Genomic DNA, 19199 nt, shown 5'->3' on the forward strand with positions numbered 1-19199 from the left:
GCTTGAAGTGTGTTGCACTTCAATGTCATGTTTTCCACTAGTGTCCAACTTACCGTCCGGCATAGAGATATGGAGCCATATTGTGGAGGATGAGAATTTACTTTGCTGATTGGAATCTATCCTACTGGTTTAGAACAGAGTACATAGCAACAGAGCATAGCAAAGTGTCTGACCTGACCACTGTTCTTCATTTTGTTATTATTTTCCAGGATCAAGCCCAGCTGGCGCACGTGGCACGCTGTTTGCAGTCCATTGCCAAGCGCGATGCCAGCAATGACGCTGTGGTTGAGGTTGATGCCAAAGAGGACAATGTACTGCTGGATGTTTCCACGTTTGAGCATCTACTGGCAGTAGCACGGACTGTAGCTGTTGCGCGCCCCACCAATCTGTTCCAGTTTGCTCATAGTCCAGCGTGCCACCGAGCTCTCGGTCTCCTTCGGCCCGGCGAGGATCACGTGTCTGACTCATCAGGTTAGGTGCTGACCAGGCTTTTCTGCCACTACAGTACTGTCGGATGCCGAAGACCGGGGGTCTTATTTGCATGTACAGTCGGGGGGAGGGGGGGTCTTATTCGCATGTACAGTCGTGGCCAAGGAAATCCGATCCGCGAGTCAAAGTAGCGCTGCGTTTCCATTTCGATGACATCATGAATGTTCGCAAAAATGATCCGAGGGCCGCAGCGGCCTCATAAGCCTTGGTGCTGCTTTCGGCACGTGGGCTGGATTTCTTTGGCCACGACTGTACTGTGGTCCATGCACAGTCGAGTCCCCGTGTACTACTTGTATACATTGGTATGCTGTGCTTGGTGAAATTCTAGCCTGGTCGTTCTTCGGCACTACCCGACAGTACTGTACTGCTGTACTTGTAGATTCTGTGTGTAGTGGAAGACAGTTCTTTGGTGCGTTTTGTATACATTATACATGAGTGCTGGGGACAGTGAGGGATTGAAGGAAGCAGCAACGGTGCTCATCTGTATGCATCCTGCTTGCACAATGACTAGTTAATGGCTTTTGGGATAATCTATCTTCTTGACTTGAGTTGCATTTGTGTGTGTGTGTGTGTGTGTGTGTGTGTGTGTGTGTGTGTGTGTGTGTGTGTGTGTGTGTGTGTGTGTGTGTGTGTGTCTCACCCACTTACTGAGGTGTGGTGAGCCCATAAGTGGGATCATTTTCAAGTCCACCCAGAGTTTTGGGGATTTCAGGGGGTGTCGGCCGTTGGGCGGTTCAATAGCCAGTTGAGTCATCTTTCCAAGATTCCTTTTGAGTCTCTCTCCCCTCTCCCGGGGAGACCCACGTGACCAGTTTTGGCAGTGAGCAACAAGTACAAGTACAAGTGTGTGTGTGTGTGTGTGTGTGTGTGTGTGTGTGTGTGTGTGTGTGTGTGTGTGTGTGTGTGTGTGTGTGTGTCTGGGTTGTGTGAACGGTTTCTCTGAAGGTGGTCAAAACAGCGTGGACGGCGAGGTGAAAGAGCCTGTGTTCATCCGCTACATAATGACGGCGTTTTGGGAGCTGCTCGAGTCGCAGCCAATCAACTACTCCGTTCTGCCTGTGTGGCATTCAGGTTAGACTCACTTGTAAAGTGTGCGTGTGTGGGTGTGTGTGGGTGTATGAATGCGTATGCATGAATGCATGTGCTTGCATCCATGTTTTCTCTCGCATATTTTCGATATTGGATTTTCGTCATTATGCTGATCTTGTATGCTCTGTGTGCGTACGTGTGTTTGTTTGTGCAGGAATGCGCAATGTGGAATCAGTTGTTACAGCTCTGGTGCAGATCTTGCTGTGCTTCATCAGCAGCGACCGTTCGCTTGCGCCGTGTTTGACTACGCATCTTGTCAACATGCTCATAACCGAAGTATGTCTATCCATTATTCCCTACGTGCCTAGTGTCTTGTCTTGATGTGTAGCTATGATGGATGGCCCTGATTGAATTTGCGCATCACTGTCCCCTGTCGAATACTCATGTTTTCAAAAAAGCCTGTCTGTAAAGATGTGTTCACAACCGGCAAGTATACACAGTACGGTTGCGGTTCGAGGTTCATGCGTGCCCAGACACGTGTTCAGGCTTTGACAGAAAGCAGGAATACGTATTTTAGGTTGTGAGACGCTTTCACGTACTAATTGTTTGACCTCTCCAGTCGAAATGACTGGCATGTACGCGTTTGATGCATGCTGAAAATACAGTATGCTGGAATTTCCATTTAGGCCCGTTTCTATCCACCCCGAAAAGCCTGCAAAATACGCTTTAACACGTGCTTTCAGGTGTGCACATGCCAGTTATGAACACAGCTTTGCTCCGTCATGTTTTCACAGGCCAGTCCTAAGGAGGCGAGTAAACCTCTTCCTCTAACCTCTCTGGCTTGCGTGCGCTTGGCCTCTGCTGAGCAGTGCGCCATGTTGTGGACTCTATATTGCTTGCTGGCCGATGATTACAGAAATATTCATGGAAAGATCGACGAAATGTTGTTCTTCATGATCATTCAATGAACAATCTCTGAGGCTCTATGCTCCATATCAATGTGGTAGCTGCAGGTGTACACACGCCAGTTGTGAACACAGCATTACTCCCTCATGTTTTGACCACGCCTGATGTATGCCCATGCACTGCCTTCTCTCTATACGTGCCTTGTAGAACACGACTGTTGGCTTCGCGTGCCGTCGTGCTATAGTGATGGCACTGAGCCCCACTGTGAAGCGCAAGGCCAGTGTACCTGCTTCCAGCACTCCTGCCGCTGGTCGCGAATCTGCATGTAAGCTCCTATCCGTCTAGCGAACCATGATGTGTTGTCCATAAACGTAATATTATTAAAGTCAATTGGTCTTGATATCAGGCCAATCATGGAGTTATGCTGATAGTCTGATACAGTCGTCCCTCTTTAACCCAGCACTTTATAAACCAGCGCTTTTTATAAATCTATAAGCCAGTATAATTTTCAGAAACCAAAATTAGATGTCATTTTCATGCACATTGCAGCAGTAAATCAGATTTTCTAATCCAGCAGCAATTCCGTGGCACAGATGGTGCCGGATTATAATCCGATTATAATCGGAGCACTGTAGCATTTTCTGATGGCATGCCATTCATTCTGTCCTATTCTCAACAGCCGCCGCATCTGAACGTACATCAGGCACTCCAGCCATGTCCTCATCACTGCAGCGACGCCAGGCTAGTGAAACTCCGCCGCCTAGTGACAACTCTGGTGCGAGTGGCGGCAGTAGTGCCAGTGCCATTGCAGGCATTGGACGTGGACGCGGAGGCTCTAGGCGGTCAGGAATGCGTGGCAGGCTTCACAGTAAGTGCAATGCTGCTGTTATCTCAACTTATCTGTGCTCAAGTGCACCACTGCTCCAGCTTGTGTCTTATGCGTTATCTCCACAGCAAAGGCAACTGCGTAGTTTGTCTTGACTGGCTGTTTGCAGTGTTCTGTCTGTGGTAAACAGTTCCTAACTGTTCCTTGTCCATAGCTTAGTCAACTGCCCAGTCAAATGTCATGTCAATCGCATGTGCTTTGAGGACTGAAGCGGTGTTACGGCTATGGTACATTGAGCTTGCTGACAGCGCCTAGAGATGCTGGTGTTGTCTGGCTCGTTTTGAGTCAGTCAAGACCGTATCCAGCTGTTGGTGCTCGTCCTCTTTGATAGTTGGCTTTGCTGAATTTGTAGCTCTAGCCTTAGGTCGAGGATGGACATTTCTGTCTTTTGACTTGATCCTATGAACTTGTGACTAACTTTGATGGGTCTGACCGACAACATCTATCCATTGTGGCTGTGTGTACACTGTGGTGCCTATTTACTTGTGAGTGATTTTTATGCCAATGCTTGTGTGCTCCAGGTATCTTGGGTGGTGGCGATCGCGCTGGCCACTTGCTGGCTGCACTGTCATCTAGCAACGCTGGTGTTCTACCAGCTGGGCTGCAGGACTTGTCCTCCATTGACGCTGCATCTCTTATGGAAATGCTGGATGACGAGTCTGTTTCTCTGGTGAGGAATGGCTGGCTTCCTTGCATGCAGGAACACTAGGTGTGATGTGCAGTGCCTTTCCCATGGCCGTTCGCAGCCCTGTGTCTGCGTGTCATGTTTCCACTTTTGTTCCATTCATCCTCTCTTTGCTGTATATCGTTGGCTTGCACCTACTTCAACATAGTATGCGTAACATCTGGAACTTATGTAGCTGACGTAGCTGACGTAGAGCTCTGATATCTTTTTGAAGGAGCTGCTGTGTGTCGACCATCCATGGTGAGAAATTGTTAAAAGTGCAGTGCCACAGCCTTTCCAGATCGGGTAGAAGAGCATAGAGGGCTTTCATGTGCACGGCTGTGTTTTATGTCGATCATGGGCGCCTGTTTGCAATGGTGCTAAGCTGTCTGTGTTCCGCTGGTTCAGCAGTTCCTGTTTTCTAGCACTCCCTTTTCTGTTCCTTGCTGCAGCGCCCCAAGGGCCGATATGAAAACACTCTTGCTCAAGGCTAGGTTGTGTACCGGCTTCAGTTGGAGTGTTGTGTTATTTCAATTTATTTGTATCTTGTTTGCTCAGCTGCCAGGCAATGGGGTGTGACTTGTTTTTTGTTTTGTTTTTTTTGCTTTTCAGCTGCCGGCTGATGGTGGCAGTGCTGGTAGCGGCAGTGGTCGGAGTTCTGGTGGCAGAGGGTCAATGGCAGCTCAGATTGATGCTCTCCTTGGCGGTGACTCTGTTCAGCAAGAGGACATCAATGCTCTTGCTGATCTTGTTGCTGAAGATGATTCCATGATGGAGATGGCTCTGGCACTCAGCCTTCAGGATGGTGGTGCCGATTCCTCTCCTGCTCCTGGTGCTAGCAACAGTGCGAGTGCTGCCAGTGCAGGCATCGGCCGCGGTCGTTCTTTGCTTTCCTCCTCCTCCGCCTCCCGTTCACTTATCCAGCAGGCATTACAAACCGGTAACTTGGACCAGCTCTCACAGTTGGCTCAGGTGGCTGGCTTGGATGTGCACTCCTTTGCGCAAACTTTGGCGGTGAGTTATTTAGACCATGGTGATTGCGAGCGTGGCGGTGGTGGTGTATTTTTAATGGGATGCTGATTGAGAAGGCAACTACAAAAACTGCAGTTTGCTATCATGATACTTATTTGTGTGACTTCTATGTGCCATAGTAGTATTCATAGCTATATTTGCTATGTGTTGGTAATTGTGCCTTTGGGGTTCTTACGTCTCTTCTGCTTGACAATCCAAGCCAATCTTTGCCGCCGTAGTTTTCGTGAAGCACCATTTCTTGTGCGTGCATTGGTAGCAAATCATGTTTCTGCTGTGTCTGTGTTGCAGCAACACTCGGTCAGTGCCGAAATGAACATGGAAGCAGACTCCCATGGTAAGCACATGTACATGTGTCTAATGCTCATGCAATTGTTGGAAAGGAGATAGCATTACTGCAGGGTGTCACGGTGTGCTTACAAGCATGTAGTGGAATGCCAAATCGCAACAAAGAAGACTTCAGCTAAAGCCGCGGAGTATATCTGGACAAAATGCGCATTTGATCTGTGTGTTCTTATCACCTTGCTGTTGGGATTTGACTGTAGCCTTGTTCTTTCTGTGTGTGTGTGTGTGTGTGTGTGTGTGTGTGTGTGTGTGTGTGTGTGTGTGTGTGTGTGTGTGTGTGTGTGTGTGTGTGTGTGTGTGTGTGTGTGTGTGTGTATGTAGCAAGCCAAGATGTCGAAGTCGGCTCTCTGGGCAGCACTGCAGCAATGCATCAACTTGTGTCTGACCATGGCAGTAGCCATGCCGCTGAGGTTGCCAGCACGGCTGGAGATGTCCTGTCGCTACCCGAGTCTTCACAGGGCGTGGGCAATGACGTAGGAAGCAGTGATGATGATGACGACGACGACGGTATGTTGACATCTTTGGACCGTGTGTGTACGTGCGTGTGTGTGTGCATGTGTGTGTGCATGTCTGTCTGTCTGTGTGTGCTGCCTGCTTACCTTTCCTTCTGCTCAGTGTCACGTAGCTGTTGTAATAACCAGAGTACTAGTGCGTAGAGCTATTGCGCAAACATTCTGATTCGGCACGTCTTCCGTGACCTGTCAGGTACCGCTAGTGTTCCAGTCTTCTACAGTGCATGAGTAATTTTGAAGCACTGGGCGCCATCATGTGATCCTTTGATCATCATATGCCGAGTAAGCATCGCATTATGTGTATTGTGTATGCTGCTGCGTAGATGGCGGCCTGGTTGAAGGTGGTCGAGTGCATCATGGCGATAGTCCCACGAGCAGTATCAGTAGTATGGGCGATGCAGTCAGGGAGGTTGCTGGTGATGCAAGGCTAAGAGGAGCGGGTGAGCAACTACCGTGCTCGTTTTCTGCAACCTATAGCCACTGAGTCCGGTGTTCATATGCATGAGCAGTTAGTGTTAGTGTAGTAGTAATAGTAGTATCGTATGGTTTTTATGCCAGGAAACAATGAGAGTGGAAGGCTGGGTTGCTGAAATTCCGTGTTTGCTTTTATTTGTCGATGTGCACACAGCTGAAGTGAGCGAGGTTGAGTCCATTGAAGGTGGTCAGTCTGCGGCCGGTTCTCACAGCGCATCCCCTGCTCCGGCGGTTGCCATTGCCACGGCCACCACGACTGGCTCTGCCAGTGCCGGTGCTGTTGGTGACAAACCTGCAGCTGGCAAGCGGTTTGCTACATCAGAGCAGGGACACGCTTCTTCCGCCACTGGCGGCACCTGTGAACTGGTGGAAACGGAAGATCCGGCTAATACGGTCATGTGCCAACGGCTGCATTCCATGAGTTTGCTGCTAATGCACCACTTGTTGAAGAACATCGGTCAGCTGGATTCACTGGGCGGCCTACGTGCTATACCATACCTGCAGACTCTACTCATGTTGTGTACACGCCTCGATGACGTAGCCAGTCCAGACAATCAGACTGCACTGCAAGAGCTGCTGGAAACCTGTATCGGACAACTTGCCATGTCTGAAGAGGTGAGGGTGCTGCTGCTGTTGCTCTGCACGTGTGTGTGTGTGTGTGTGTGTGTGTGGGTGTGTGTGTGTGTGTGTGTGTGTGTGTGTGTGTGTGTGTGTGTGTGTGTGTGTGTGTGTGTGTGTGTGTGTGTGTGTGTGTGTGTGTGTGCGTATGTGTCCCAGCTGTATTACAATTTGGTCTTGGGTTTCTGTTATAATATGTAGATACGTCAAGTAGTTCGTGAATTCTTCTCTTCAGTTCACCCACTGCTAAAGGTATTCATTCTTCTGATGTAGGTACTACTGAATTTGTCCTGTTGTGTTCTCAGGAACAAGAGCGTGTGTCTGAACGTACTCCCCGTCACGAAGTGAAGCTAGTCTTGTTGCGCTTGTTATCGGTGCTCATGTCTCGCACAAGGCCGCAAGGAAAGTCTTCGGTGAGTGCTTGACTTCCCTTCACTGGCATTTTAAATTACTTGGGCCTGTGTATTGGCGGTGTGGGTAACACAAGGTTCCTTCCTGGCTAGTACTGGGCTCGCTTGATTATGCAGGTCTTCAGCTATTGCATTTGCACTAGGTTTAGAAGCATAGTGCTGCTGTTTGCTTGTACCTTGTACTGTATTTGATTACGGCTTTGCCTATTGTTTTCTTCAGGCCAACAGCGCAATGATGGTGTGCAATGTAACTGCACAGACGCTGGTTCGTCACAACACCTTAGACTTCTGTCTGCTGGTGCTCAAGGGCTTGTTGCAGCACTGGAATGCACAACCCAGTCATAAGGAGGTGTGTAAACCCCCCTCCTTTATCTTGCCACGTTTCGATTTAGCCACACCTCAAGCCCTCTCCGGCTTTCGTGCGCTTGGCCTTTGCTGAGCAGTGGGCTATGCTGTGGATTATGTATTGCTTGCTGGCCGATGATTACAGATATATTCATGGAAAGATCGACGAAATGTTGTTCTTCATGATCATTCAATGAACAATCTCTGAGGCTTTATGCTCCATACCAATATGATATCTGTAGAACACATCCCTGTACACGGTGGATCTTGTTGTAGTGTGTGTCTACATGTAGTCTCTAAATCCAAACGTGGATTATGTGGAACTCTTGACTGTGTTTCTCCAGGGTGATGTGCGAGCCAGTTCCACTAGCAGTGGTACATCGCCAAGTGGTGGTAGTGGAGGCGGCAGCAACAGCAGCAGCAGCAGTTCAGGAAGCACCTCGCTTCTCCAGGGCCATTTGTCCTCCGCTATTCCGGATATGTCTCCGTTCTTCTTAAAGGGCTATGTCAAGGTACATACCGCATTGCACAATGAAACATGACAGCGTTGCGTTGTGCTATTGCTTTGCACATTGTGCGTGGTTGAGTTGTACACATGTACAGGCAGGAATTAGATCAAGGCTCTCAAGTGCAGTTCTGTGTATAACTAGTAACTACACGAAAGTTCAGACTTGTCGTGCTGGATTGTGCACATTTTCATCCATGTGCATATCTGCACTGGCACGCATTCTGGACAGCAGTACAAGTGTGTATTTTGACATGAATCACTAGCATTACAGTCCAGTGCAGTCCTGAAGTGCTGAATTTGTGCCGTTGTGTTGCCTTTTGTTCGGTATGCTGTTCTTTTCTAGGGACATGCACGGGATGTGTTCGAGTCCTTCCCACAGCTTCTGACTGAGATCGTTTTGCGTTTGGCGTATCTGGTAAGTTCGAGTGTGTCCAAGTCTGTGTGGTGTGTGCATGCGGATAATCTACTTTTTCCCCCGCATACCGGGCGGAGGTGGGCTTTTGAGAATTGTTGCAAAGCCACCCTTCCTCTTAGATATCGCTGCTCTCCTGTGCCAGTGCGCAGTCACTGCTGATTCCAGTTGGATTACCCTCACTTCTTTAATGAAATTCCTAGCTGCCTTTCCTGTCAGGCCGATGATTACAGATATAGTCATGGAAAGGTCATCGAAGTGTGACCTTTATGATCATTCAATGAACAATCTCTGAGGCCAGTAATGCTTTTGGAAAAAAAGCTTTCTGATTTGAATTTGTTGCTAGTTTTGCCAACTTCTTGCTGTGACTGAGGCTTTATTTATTTACCTTGCTCCTCTTTTGCACCCAGATCAAGAAAATTTTGGATCCAGACTGCAAAGACATGAAGCTGTTTTCTTCCGACTGGGCAACATGCTTGGCTGAAGTAAGTGTGCTATGCCCTGCAGTGTTTAGCATGCAAGACTTGATTGGCCAATGATTACAGATGTATTCATGGAAAGATCAATAAATATTGATCTTCATGATCATTCAATGAACAATCTCTGAGGCCAGAAGATGGGACAGAAGCTCGTATCTAATAGTGTGATAGTAATATACACGTAGAACAAAGATAACCTGCGGCCATTACCGTAGTATTGTCTTGTGCCGTTCCTGAGCGACCGATATACTCCACAGTTTATTGTTTTCTCATAGCTGTGTGAGGTGTTTGTTGTTTGCATCGGGTTATTGTTTTGCAACAGGTGCAAGGTAGCGCAAGGTAGCACTTGAGCTATTGTGCATTCTGTAACATTGCCATGTATTGTGTCCTTCTCTCATTCCTGCAGTATCTACTGGCTTCCCAGCAAGTCGCATGTGTTCGTAAGCAAGTTCGCAGTGTAAGTCGTGGGTTATTGTCTTTACAATGTGAATGCTTTGTGGTATAAAAAATATTTTAAAGCGCTGCTCTCCCATTTTTCTGATCATGGTTGTTTCCTTTTCGAAGGCCGGTGTGAGGACTCCACTGTAGCCACTTCATCTTGCTCACAATACACCACCAAATAAGAACAGTTTATTCCAAGTTTTCAGTTGAACTTTGTTTTGCTGTGACTTTTGTTGAAGTCAGATACAGTAAAACCTGTCAAGGCGACCACTCGGATAAGGCGACCACCTGTCCAAGAAGACCACTGAAACCAGGATCAATGGATGCTATTTCCAGTCAAATGACCCTGGATAAGGAGAGCACCTGGTAACAGAGACCACATTTTGAAGGTCCCTTGAGCGGTCGTCTTAGACAGGTTTCACTGTATGCGCGACCTGCACATGTACAGTCCATTTCAAAACTATAGACGCGTAGTGTTTTTGAAATATTTCAAATTTGGTTGGAACCTTTTGAGAATAGTTTTCGGAATATTGCTCAGGTCCGCTCCACAATTACATGTACTCTCATATAGTTTCTAAGCGATTGGATAACAGACGCCCAATTTGGAAAAAAAATATGCACAAAGTGATCACAGATTTTATGTGGTATAGATGCTGACATAACGGCTTTTGCCTAGGTACGCGCGTGTATAGTTTTGAAATGGACTGTAGTTGAATTTTTGTTATTCAATAATTTGCCGTATCTGTTCTGTTTATGTTGCAGTTGTTGATGTTGATCTGTGGCTCGAAGGAGAAGTATCGCTTGCGACGTGACCTCCACACGGTGCAGTCCCACATCTCCAAAGTGTTGTAAGTCCCTCTGCACAAGTGCACATACCACTCGTGAGGTTTGTTTGAAGCTTTTGTGCTTGGCACGCATCAGTTTACTTTTTGGAAGAAATGGTGCAACTCGGCTTGTGAATCTAATGTCATTCAAATGTGCATGTTATTGTTGTTGCACTGATAGCCCTTTGGTAAAGGTCCTGTCTAGTAAACATAGGGAACCGGAGTCTATTCCTGGATTTGGTTTGAAAAAGATTTTTCTGTCTTTTCTACTAGTATATTGGCATCTCTCTCCCAGTGTTCAGATCAGTCAAAATTCCGTGGTCTAATACTTCTGAAGAGATGCAACATGGACTGTTTCTCATTGAATTACCTGCTGCTCTTATGGTTGAGTTGTGGAGTTCAGTGTGAATCGACATCTTTTTTTTAAAGTTACTCTTGTGGTTGAGTTGTGGGGTTCAGTGTGAATCATCTTTTTTTAAAATTTGGATTGTGAATGAACACGAAAAAAATTTTGAAGTGAAGTTTGATCAGATATTAATTATCTGTCTTATGCCTTTTTGTCTTTTGCAGCCATGTTTGTGGAATGGACATGTCGACTCCGGGCAATGTGAACGACGTGCGGCCAATTTCTATGCCGTACAACGAACTGCTCTCACTGGTTAGTTTTTTTCCACATGTTGGCTTGTCGTTTTAGTCATGGTGTGGATCATGCTGCGATTGACTGTTCTCTGCGTTGGCAAAGTGTGGTTTTCTTCATGGCTGATGATTACTGATATTGTCATGGAAAGATCAACTAAAAGTTTGGTCTTTATGATCATCCAATGAACAATCTCTGAGGCCTTATATTTATTGGCATGGAGAATAGGAAAATGCCCATTCTCGTATGTATTACTCTAGCAGTTCGATCCTATTGTCCGTGTTCTTTCGCGTGATGGTGTTTGTGCTGCACAGCTATGGGCCACTATATAGTTATGAATGTGTGTGTGTCTGTGTCTGTGTTCGCTTTTATCAAATGCAGATTGAGCACCTTAGGGCCTGTGGAGATGTTGCCACTCAGCGCGTGTCAGGCTGGCAAACGTTTTGCCAACAGAATGAACGTGAGTCGCCGCTGCACTGCACTTCCTATCTTACACTATGCCCCTGTCATTCGGCTGTTCTCTGCGTTGGCACTGGGTGTGTTTATTTTCCTGGCTGATGATTACTAATATTGTCATGGAAAGATCAACTAAAAGTTTGGTCTTTATGATCATCCAATGAACAATCTCTGAGGCCTTATATTTATTAGCACTGGACTATTTCTGTGGATGTTGACTGCATTCTGGCTATGCTCACCTGAAGTAAATGTCTCCTGGTCTTGTCTCTTCTGTTGCAGACATGCTCTTGCAGCTCGTTCAGCTCAGCCTGAGGCTAGTGGATGGTGTTGTGCCGCAGATCCTACTGCTGTTGTCATGTGCCCTGACTGGCAAGCCAAGCCATGCTGCCACGCAAGGAGAAAAGTCTTCCAAATGTGAGTTTTCCCCTGGACGTGTTATTTGCATATTGCGGACCCAGCATGTACACTGGCTTGTGTGCACTAGATCTGAGCAGACCAGATCATTAGCTTTCAGTAAGTGCACTTGTTCCTGATGTTGAATTTGCATGCTTTCTTTTTTGTTTTGTTTCCTGTAGCGTCTAAGTCTGAGACATCTTCAGGAAAGATATGTCCAGCGTTGATCGACCGGTTCTTTGGCACAACGAATACAGAGCTGCTGATTCTCTTTACAAGAGCGTTCCTCTTGGATACGAACAGCACCCCGGTGCGATGGCAAGCACATGCCCTTCTGCTTGCCCTGCATAAGTAGGTCATGGGACAATATTGTTTTGGGGGTCTTTAGTACATATTGCATGTATTGGATTGTTGAATTGTTCTTACTGTTAGTCTACACCTCTTCGTTTGTCTTCTTTGAGAAGAGTATTATGCTAGCCTGCCTCTGAACCAGCAGTGATGTACATTGTGTGATCTGTTGGCATTGTATCAGGCTGACAGTAAACCCCAGCTCAGTTCTCTGTTATTTTAACATCATTCGCATGTGCTTCTGCATGGTGGTGACTGGCGAGTGTGCTGACCTGACATTTTATTTTGCTTCAATTACCTGCGTCACTCATCACTACCCATCTGTTCTGAATGAGTTTCCAATTCTCTATTATGTGCGTGTGTGTTTGTGTTGCGTGTGTATCCAAGGAATGGCTCTCCTGAACAGCAGGCTCAACTCTGCAACATCCTTTGGTCACTCTGGTCAGACTTACCTCGGTATGGCCGCAAGGGCGCACAGTTTGTCGACTTGCTTGGGTACTTTGTCAGCTGTGGACAACTGTCTCCGGAGAAGGTGAGAGATAGAATGACGACGGGTCCACGTATGAGAACTTTTGCGAATTTTTGTCTCAACCTGATGAATAATTTTGGAACTGCGATCAAGAGAATGAGCTGAACCGACATTTCACGAATATGTTTTGTCTTTCATCAGATTAAATTTCCGAAAATGCGAATAGGGAAGGACTCTTCTCCTCTTTGCTGTCAATTCGTAATACGGCTATATCGTATCAAGAAAACATTGCAATAGGACCGTTGAAGTGTCTCTTTGTGTTGGTTTGCTCTTGAACTTCTACTGTGTCGTTTCTCTACGATGTTTGTTTCCAGGCTCAGCAGTGCTCTGCAATGGCAGTCGCTTTGCTACGGCAGCAGAACAAGATCATGTCGAACCATCCCAATGGACATATCTACCAGTACGTCGCATTTCAACACATACTGTGACTTCTGCCATGTACCTTTTAGTTTGTTTAGTTTGGCTGGGACCATGGTGTTGGCAGCATTGCGGTTCCATTGAGTTCTTTTTGTGCTCAGCTTTGATTGAGCATGCATGTATACAGGATCACTTTTACTAGGGTCAATTGACTTCTGTTACTGTTGAAAGCAGGAAGACTGAAAGTATCCAGCACACACATCCGGTGTGCTTATGCCCTCGTCCCTACACGGTATACATCAAGTTGCCAATTCAGGGCACGGCGTGACCGTTCAACTGTGCTTCTGCTTTTGTGTGTTTGTGTGCGTTGTCCAGCATGCTGTCGGATATGGTCGATTTTGATGGCTACTATCTGGAAAGCGATCCGTGCTTGGTGTGCAACAACCCAGAGACACCTTTCACAGTACGTACACTCTCACTGCATGTAGCAAACACCTTTCACAGTATCCAAGTTGTCTGATGCAATGTTGTTTCTGCTACTGCGGTTACTAGTACTTGGCGTATCCAAGTTGTCTGGTACGTTGTAGCAGTGTTCTTTCTGCTTCTGCCACTTCTCAACTAAAGAGAGTGGTGTGTGGTGTGGGTTGGTGGGTGTTTTTGTTAGGGGAAATGCTCGCACTGCCACCACCACTTCAGTGTTTGTATACCGAGTATTTCCAGTCAAATGACCCTGGATAAGGAGACCACCTGGTAACAGAGACGACGTTTTGAAGGTCCCTTGAGCGGTCATTTTGGACTGGTTTCACTGTATAATATATATATATATATATATATAATCCTCATGCTTGTCTCATTCGGACTACAATAGAATGAGACTAGTGCTCACACTTGCATGTTGTTATTCTTTCCTTCAGGTGGTGAAGCTGTCTTCTATCCGTGTGGATTCCAAGTACACTCCAACCGCACAGTTGGTCAAGCTAGCGGGAAGCTACACCATTGCTCGACTGCAGCTCCGTATCAATGACTCAAAGCGTGTCAAGATGGTGCGCACGGTGAACCTCTATTACAACAACCGCTCCGTGCAGAGTGTTGTCGAACTCAAGAACAAGTATGTTGTCTCTTCTCTTTTCTATTGCCTTTTTCTCTTTGCCATTCCGTCTATTCCAGGCATACTCTTTTGCCACGCTAGCCTGCCTCTGAACCAGCAGTGATGTGCATTGTGTGATCTGTTGGCATTGTATCAGGCTGACAGTAAATTCTAGCTCAGTTCTCTGTTGCTTACGTCAATCCTCTGAGTGCTTTTGCACAGCCACGTTTGTCGTGGAGGCTGATCCAACACTTCATTTGTGATACAGTGTTCATATATCCGGCTTGATGACCCTTCTTTTTACAAGATTACACAGCAAGATAGAGATAACGTCGTGTGTGTGTGTGTGTGTGTGTGTGTGTGTGTGTGTGTGTGTGTGTGTGTGTGTGTGTGTGTGTGTGTGTGTGTGTGTGTGTGTGTGTGTGTTATACAGACACCAACTATGGCACCATGTGAAGCAAATTCACCTTCAAGCCGGCCAGACCGAAGTCAAGGTAGGCGAGTGATATCGGGTTCAACTTACGAGAAGACATATTTTGATGTATCCGATCTTTCTCCCTATGACACTTAAGCAATGTGATTGAACCTTTTATACTTTACCAGTCTGAATAACCAGGGGTCGCACGATCAGAGCACCAGCTGCTTGTATCTGGCCATCTTGCCTATGTGTACATGTATTGTACTGCCTATGCTCGTTGTTCTATCTCATTCCCTGCCTGTTGGTTGTTGGCTTTTTTCTTCTTCGTTTTGTACTCTGCTCAGATGGATTTCCCGCTGCCTGTGGTGGCTTGCAACCTGATGATTGAATTTGCGGACTTCTTCGTAAACTCCCAGGTAAAATCGCTCACTTCCCCTGTTACTGTTTGTCATATTCTTTGTTCTTGCACCACAGCCACTGGCAAACTGGAAGAGATCGACATACTTTCCACTGTTATTTTCTCACCAGAGCAGTATGACTAAACGCTATCCCTGCTGACACGTGTTGCCATGCGGCGTTGAACTGAGTTAAAACGGCCTGAATTACTCATGGTCGTTATCTAGCTGACTCCGGTATGTGTCTATGTTGCTATGCTGTATGCCTGGTTCAGGTCAACCCGGAGACATTGCAGTGTCCTCGCTGCAGTGCACAGGTGCCAACCGCGCCAGGTGTTTGCAGCAACTGCGGAGAGAACGTCTACCAGTGCCACAAGTGCCGGTAAGTGTGTGTGTGTGTGTGCGTGTGTGCGTGCGTGCGTGTGTGTGTGTGTGTGTGTGTGTGTGTGTGTGTGTGTGTGTGTGTGCAGTTGCGTTGAGAGAATCTTACTGGTAGCAATAGTACGTATCTCTCCGTAAACATTACAGCCCGTTTTCAGAACTACGTTCTTTTCCGTGACGTAAACAAATTCATGACTTCGATCGACCTGTCAGTTCTAGTAAATTGAGCTCTGAGGATTCGAGCGATTGTGACTTCTAGTGAGATTCAAATGGTGCCAGTTTCTGTTGTATAATGGTGTCAAAGAAGTATATTCGCTCATTTGTTCCCCTGAACCGAATTTCTTGAGCATCATGGCTCCTTAGGGCAGGTCACACATGTACTCGAAAGTAGCGGATACGGTGAAGCGACGTCGCAGGAGCGAAAAATACCATGCCAACGGCGAAAAGCGGAACTTCCGCTTCAGCGGAAACTCCAATCCGCTTCCTCCAAAATTTTCGAAGCGAGAGTGTCGCTTCTGTGGTTTCGCTTCAGCGGAAAACACCACGGTCTGCTGTATATGGACTTGCTACGAGAAATTTGTATGCGTATGATGTCCATGCAACAAAAATGCGTGCAAGATAGTCATTGACCTCGTTTATTCTCCGTACCGTATGCACCATAGTCCACTTTACTCTCATTTTCCGCCAAAGTAGGAGTTTGCCCTGTTTGTATGTGTGACCATACGCATGTGGTTTCGCTGGAGCGCCACCAGGCTCGCTGTCGCAGAAACTCGATGCCGAAGCGAACCCCAGTGCATGTGTGACCGGGCCCTAAGGATGTGAATAAAAAAAGTCACGGAGCTGTTGTTTCCGGAGGAAGTACACGAAACTGCATGGCGCGAAATCGACCTTGCGTTATGGTGCATGGGTGTGTAAATTACGTAAACTAGACTCGTGCCCACTACCTATCGGCACACCCTGGGGAGTTCTCTTCTTCCTGAATAGCTTGATCATCTTTGTGTTTGGTTATGACCGCCATTGCAGCTCTATCAACTATGACGAGAAGGATCCCTTCCTATGTACCAGCTGTGGCTTCTCTAAATATGCCAAGTTTGACTTTGTGCTGCACGCACGCACATGCTGTGCCGTGGACCCCATAGAGAATGAAGACGACCGCAAGCAGGTTAGTGTTCCTCGTCTCACATGGGCGTATAATGGCTTTGTGTGGTGATTGCCCAAAGTGTTTCTCATCCACTCATTCTGGCCGAACTTAACCTCATTCTTGTTCCATGCCCGTTACAAGCCCTAAGGACACTGTATACCCATTGTCTGCTAGATCGCCATGCTCGTGTTTGTGCATAGCATGATCCTTTTGAATCTTCTTGTGCGTATGTGTTTGTGCTTGTGGGGTGTGCCATGCCCGTGTGTGCACGCACGTATGTGTTTGTGTGCGTGCGTTCTTGTGTAGGCGGTGACGACAATCAACAGCTTGCTGGACCGTGCGGATCGGTCATACCGACAACTGGTCAGCCACCGCGGCTTGTTGGAAGGACTCCTCGGTGGTGCTCACGTTGACTCAGATTCAAAGGTGTGTTTCGTACCTGATGATGGCTCAGGGCCAAGAATTTGATTGAGATGATGGAAAATTGCAGCGGAGAGATATCTTGCCTTGATGATGGTGTAGGGTTTTCTGTGTTTGGTATCGTTGTTCACTTTTATCTCTGCTCACACTTATCTGCCTTGTAGCATAGGTATGCACCGAATGCTTACTACCAGTAGGGAGGAAAGTGTCCCCCCCCCCCCCATAACATTGTATATCATGTGTGTCATTCAGGAGTCGGTTCCTCAAGAGCGGCAGCGAGCAACGCAGAAGCAAGATCAGCAACCGCCATCCATGCGCCAGCATGCTCATGGTGTGCACCCCAACATCATGGCGGTGTCGCACAAGTACTCGTCCGAATGCCGATCAGCGTTTGACGAGCTCAGTATGCTCATACAGGTATGTAGTGTGCTATACATTGTACGTCTCTGACGACTGTTTGCATTCTGTATACAGTGCCGGTGGTCTGACGGTGGAAAGGCCCCACCTGGGCAGGTACCGATGATGTTTGTTTGCGTATGCTATGCTGTGCCTCACTTGGGCAGATACTGATGAGTTCGGTTGTTTGTGTTGTGTGTGTGTGTGTGTGTGTGCCTTTACGCTGTGCAGAAAGTACTGGCGTGCCGCAAGGAGTTGATTGAGTATGACAATGCCCAGCAGCAGCTGGACGGTGTGGACCTGAGTGCGCTTAGCTCGGACCCGGACGCGCATCAACACCTGCCACGCAGCGTGGCCAGCCTGGTCAGTGCTGGTGGTACCCATGGTAACTGCTATGGCTGTGCGTCCGCTGCTGTCGATCACTGCATCACCATGCTGAGAGCTGCGGCACAAAGCACAGAAGTTCGGCCAATGCTCATCAGTGAGGTAGGCAACATCATCACCGTGTGCTCCTTACACGTTTTGTCTGTGTGTTGGGTGCATGCATGCTCAATTTTGTTCATGTGTGCTTGTCTGTGTGTTTGTCCGCAAGCTACTTTTTGTTGTGTTGCGTTTGCCTTGTTGTCCAACTCTTTCCCGGGTAGTGTACTGTGAGAACAGTTACGTGTATGTGGCCTGCTCATCTCTTCCACACCATCTATCTGTTGCTCTCTTGCACAGGGCCTGATTGGTGAGTTGATGGAGAGCAACCTGCATCTGGGAACACAGCAGACACGCCATCATGTGAAGCAACTGCTGTGCCTATTGACAAGGTGGGGGTTGCTGATTGATCTGCTTGCTTGTTCACTGTCACTATATTTGCATTGGAATTGGTTCTCAGCTGCCCTTTGGCGCATTGATCATTTAGTGCATATTTCGAATCTTGCATTTCTCTCCCAGTATGCTGATCAGTCACTAAATTGTGATCAAATACTTCTGAAGAAATGCTACAGAAACTGGTTCCTGAAAGTACCCTTTCAGCTGTGCTTCAATGCTGGAAGATCTTTCAGGATCCTACATCTGTTTATGTGCTCTTGATATCTTTGCGGCCTGCGGATGCGAACGCTAGTTTGTGTGTTTCTGAACATTCAAGCGATGCCGACGCGGATCCCGCGAATATTATATTATGATATCTTTGTGGACTCCAAGCTGGCTTCTCAACGTAATTTGAAATTATGTAGTCATCAGCGGTAGATTGTCCTCAAACCTTAGTGTTGTATCGTGTGTGTGCTGTGTCAACATGCAGGAACAACTGTCGTGCCACCCATGTCATGAACAAGGTGCTGTGTGGCCGTGTCATCGGCGCCATCAAATCATACAAGACATTGCCCAACTTGGTAAGCCAGCCCGCTATTGCTTCTTTCTGTCATTGATTGCTCTTGATAACGATGCAGTGAAGAGCTCAACCTGATTTTCCTCTAAATTGAAGAGTTTATTTTCATTAGTATCAGCGCCGACGTTTTAGTTTTTTTCTCATCCGATGTTTGTGTGCTTTGCAATTTTATGTTGCCAGGCTGGAGCTGTCCGTAATGAAATGGACTTGCTTCGCATGAGTGTTCACATGGAGGATTTGTGTTGGGAGCAACGCTTGAGATCAGGTCAGCAGCTGGTGCCCAGCATACATATTTCATTACCGGCATACTGCTGACAGATGCCTGCAGTCATTCCTTGTGATGGCTGTTGCTATATTCTACAGTTCTACACACACTTGAAAGAAGGAATCAAAGCGCTTCTGCTGTAATTTTCCGAAGATGTGATTGATATAGGCTGCAGCAAGCTTGGATCATAGCACGAGCGAATGATATGGGCCAATAGTGTGATATGCACATGT

The 19199-nt window shown here is 47.1% G+C and overlaps 1 protein-coding gene across 2 annotated transcripts in view; it reads left to right on the forward strand.

Moving 5' to 3' along the window:
• Window positions 1-19199, forward strand: part of LOC135822871 (E3 ubiquitin-protein ligase UBR4-like) — an 84906-nt gene that overhangs the window by 44289 nt on the left and 21418 nt on the right. Inside the window, exons 62-97 of one of the 2 annotated variants that reach the window (XM_065335708.1) lie at window positions 210-471; window positions 1435-1560; window positions 1733-1854; window positions 2632-2749; window positions 3104-3292; window positions 3832-3980; window positions 4587-4988; window positions 5295-5340; window positions 5670-5855; window positions 6184-6300; window positions 6489-6949; window positions 7258-7365; window positions 7583-7711; window positions 8052-8219; window positions 8559-8630; window positions 9038-9112; window positions 9513-9563; window positions 10310-10395; window positions 10942-11029; window positions 11390-11468; window positions 11744-11878; window positions 12040-12208; window positions 12593-12737; window positions 13049-13134; window positions 13467-13554; window positions 14006-14199; window positions 14612-14672; window positions 14941-15012; window positions 15267-15373; window positions 16396-16534; window positions 16820-16939; window positions 17186-17350; window positions 17561-17815; window positions 18050-18141; window positions 18615-18705; window positions 18882-18966. In XM_065335708.1, the coding sequence (XP_065191780.1) occupies window positions 210-471; window positions 1435-1560; window positions 1733-1854; window positions 2632-2749; window positions 3104-3292; window positions 3832-3980; window positions 4587-4988; window positions 5295-5340; window positions 5670-5855; window positions 6184-6300; window positions 6489-6949; window positions 7258-7365; window positions 7583-7711; window positions 8052-8219; window positions 8559-8630; window positions 9038-9112; window positions 9513-9563; window positions 10310-10395; window positions 10942-11029; window positions 11390-11468; window positions 11744-11878; window positions 12040-12208; window positions 12593-12737; window positions 13049-13134; window positions 13467-13554; window positions 14006-14199; window positions 14612-14672; window positions 14941-15012; window positions 15267-15373; window positions 16396-16534; window positions 16820-16939; window positions 17186-17350; window positions 17561-17815; window positions 18050-18141; window positions 18615-18705; window positions 18882-18966 (5038 nt within the window). The remainder of the gene's footprint in view (window positions 1-209; window positions 472-1434; window positions 1561-1732; window positions 1855-2631; window positions 2750-3103; window positions 3293-3831; window positions 3981-4586; window positions 4989-5294; window positions 5341-5669; window positions 5856-6183; window positions 6301-6488; window positions 6950-7257; window positions 7366-7582; window positions 7712-8051; window positions 8220-8558; window positions 8631-9037; window positions 9113-9512; window positions 9564-10309; window positions 10396-10941; window positions 11030-11389; window positions 11469-11743; window positions 11879-12039; window positions 12209-12592; window positions 12738-13048; window positions 13135-13466; window positions 13555-14005; window positions 14200-14611; window positions 14673-14940; window positions 15013-15266; window positions 15374-16395; window positions 16535-16819; window positions 16940-17185; window positions 17351-17560; window positions 17816-18049; window positions 18142-18614; window positions 18706-18881; window positions 18967-19199) is intronic. The other variant, XM_065335709.1, reaches the window with a different exon arrangement.

The sequence above is a fragment of the Sycon ciliatum genome, chromosome 8, assembly GCF_964019385.1.
Source record: "Sycon ciliatum chromosome 8, ocSycCili1.1, whole genome shotgun sequence".
NCBI lineage: Eukaryota > Metazoa > Porifera > Calcarea > Leucosolenida > Sycettidae > Sycon > Sycon ciliatum.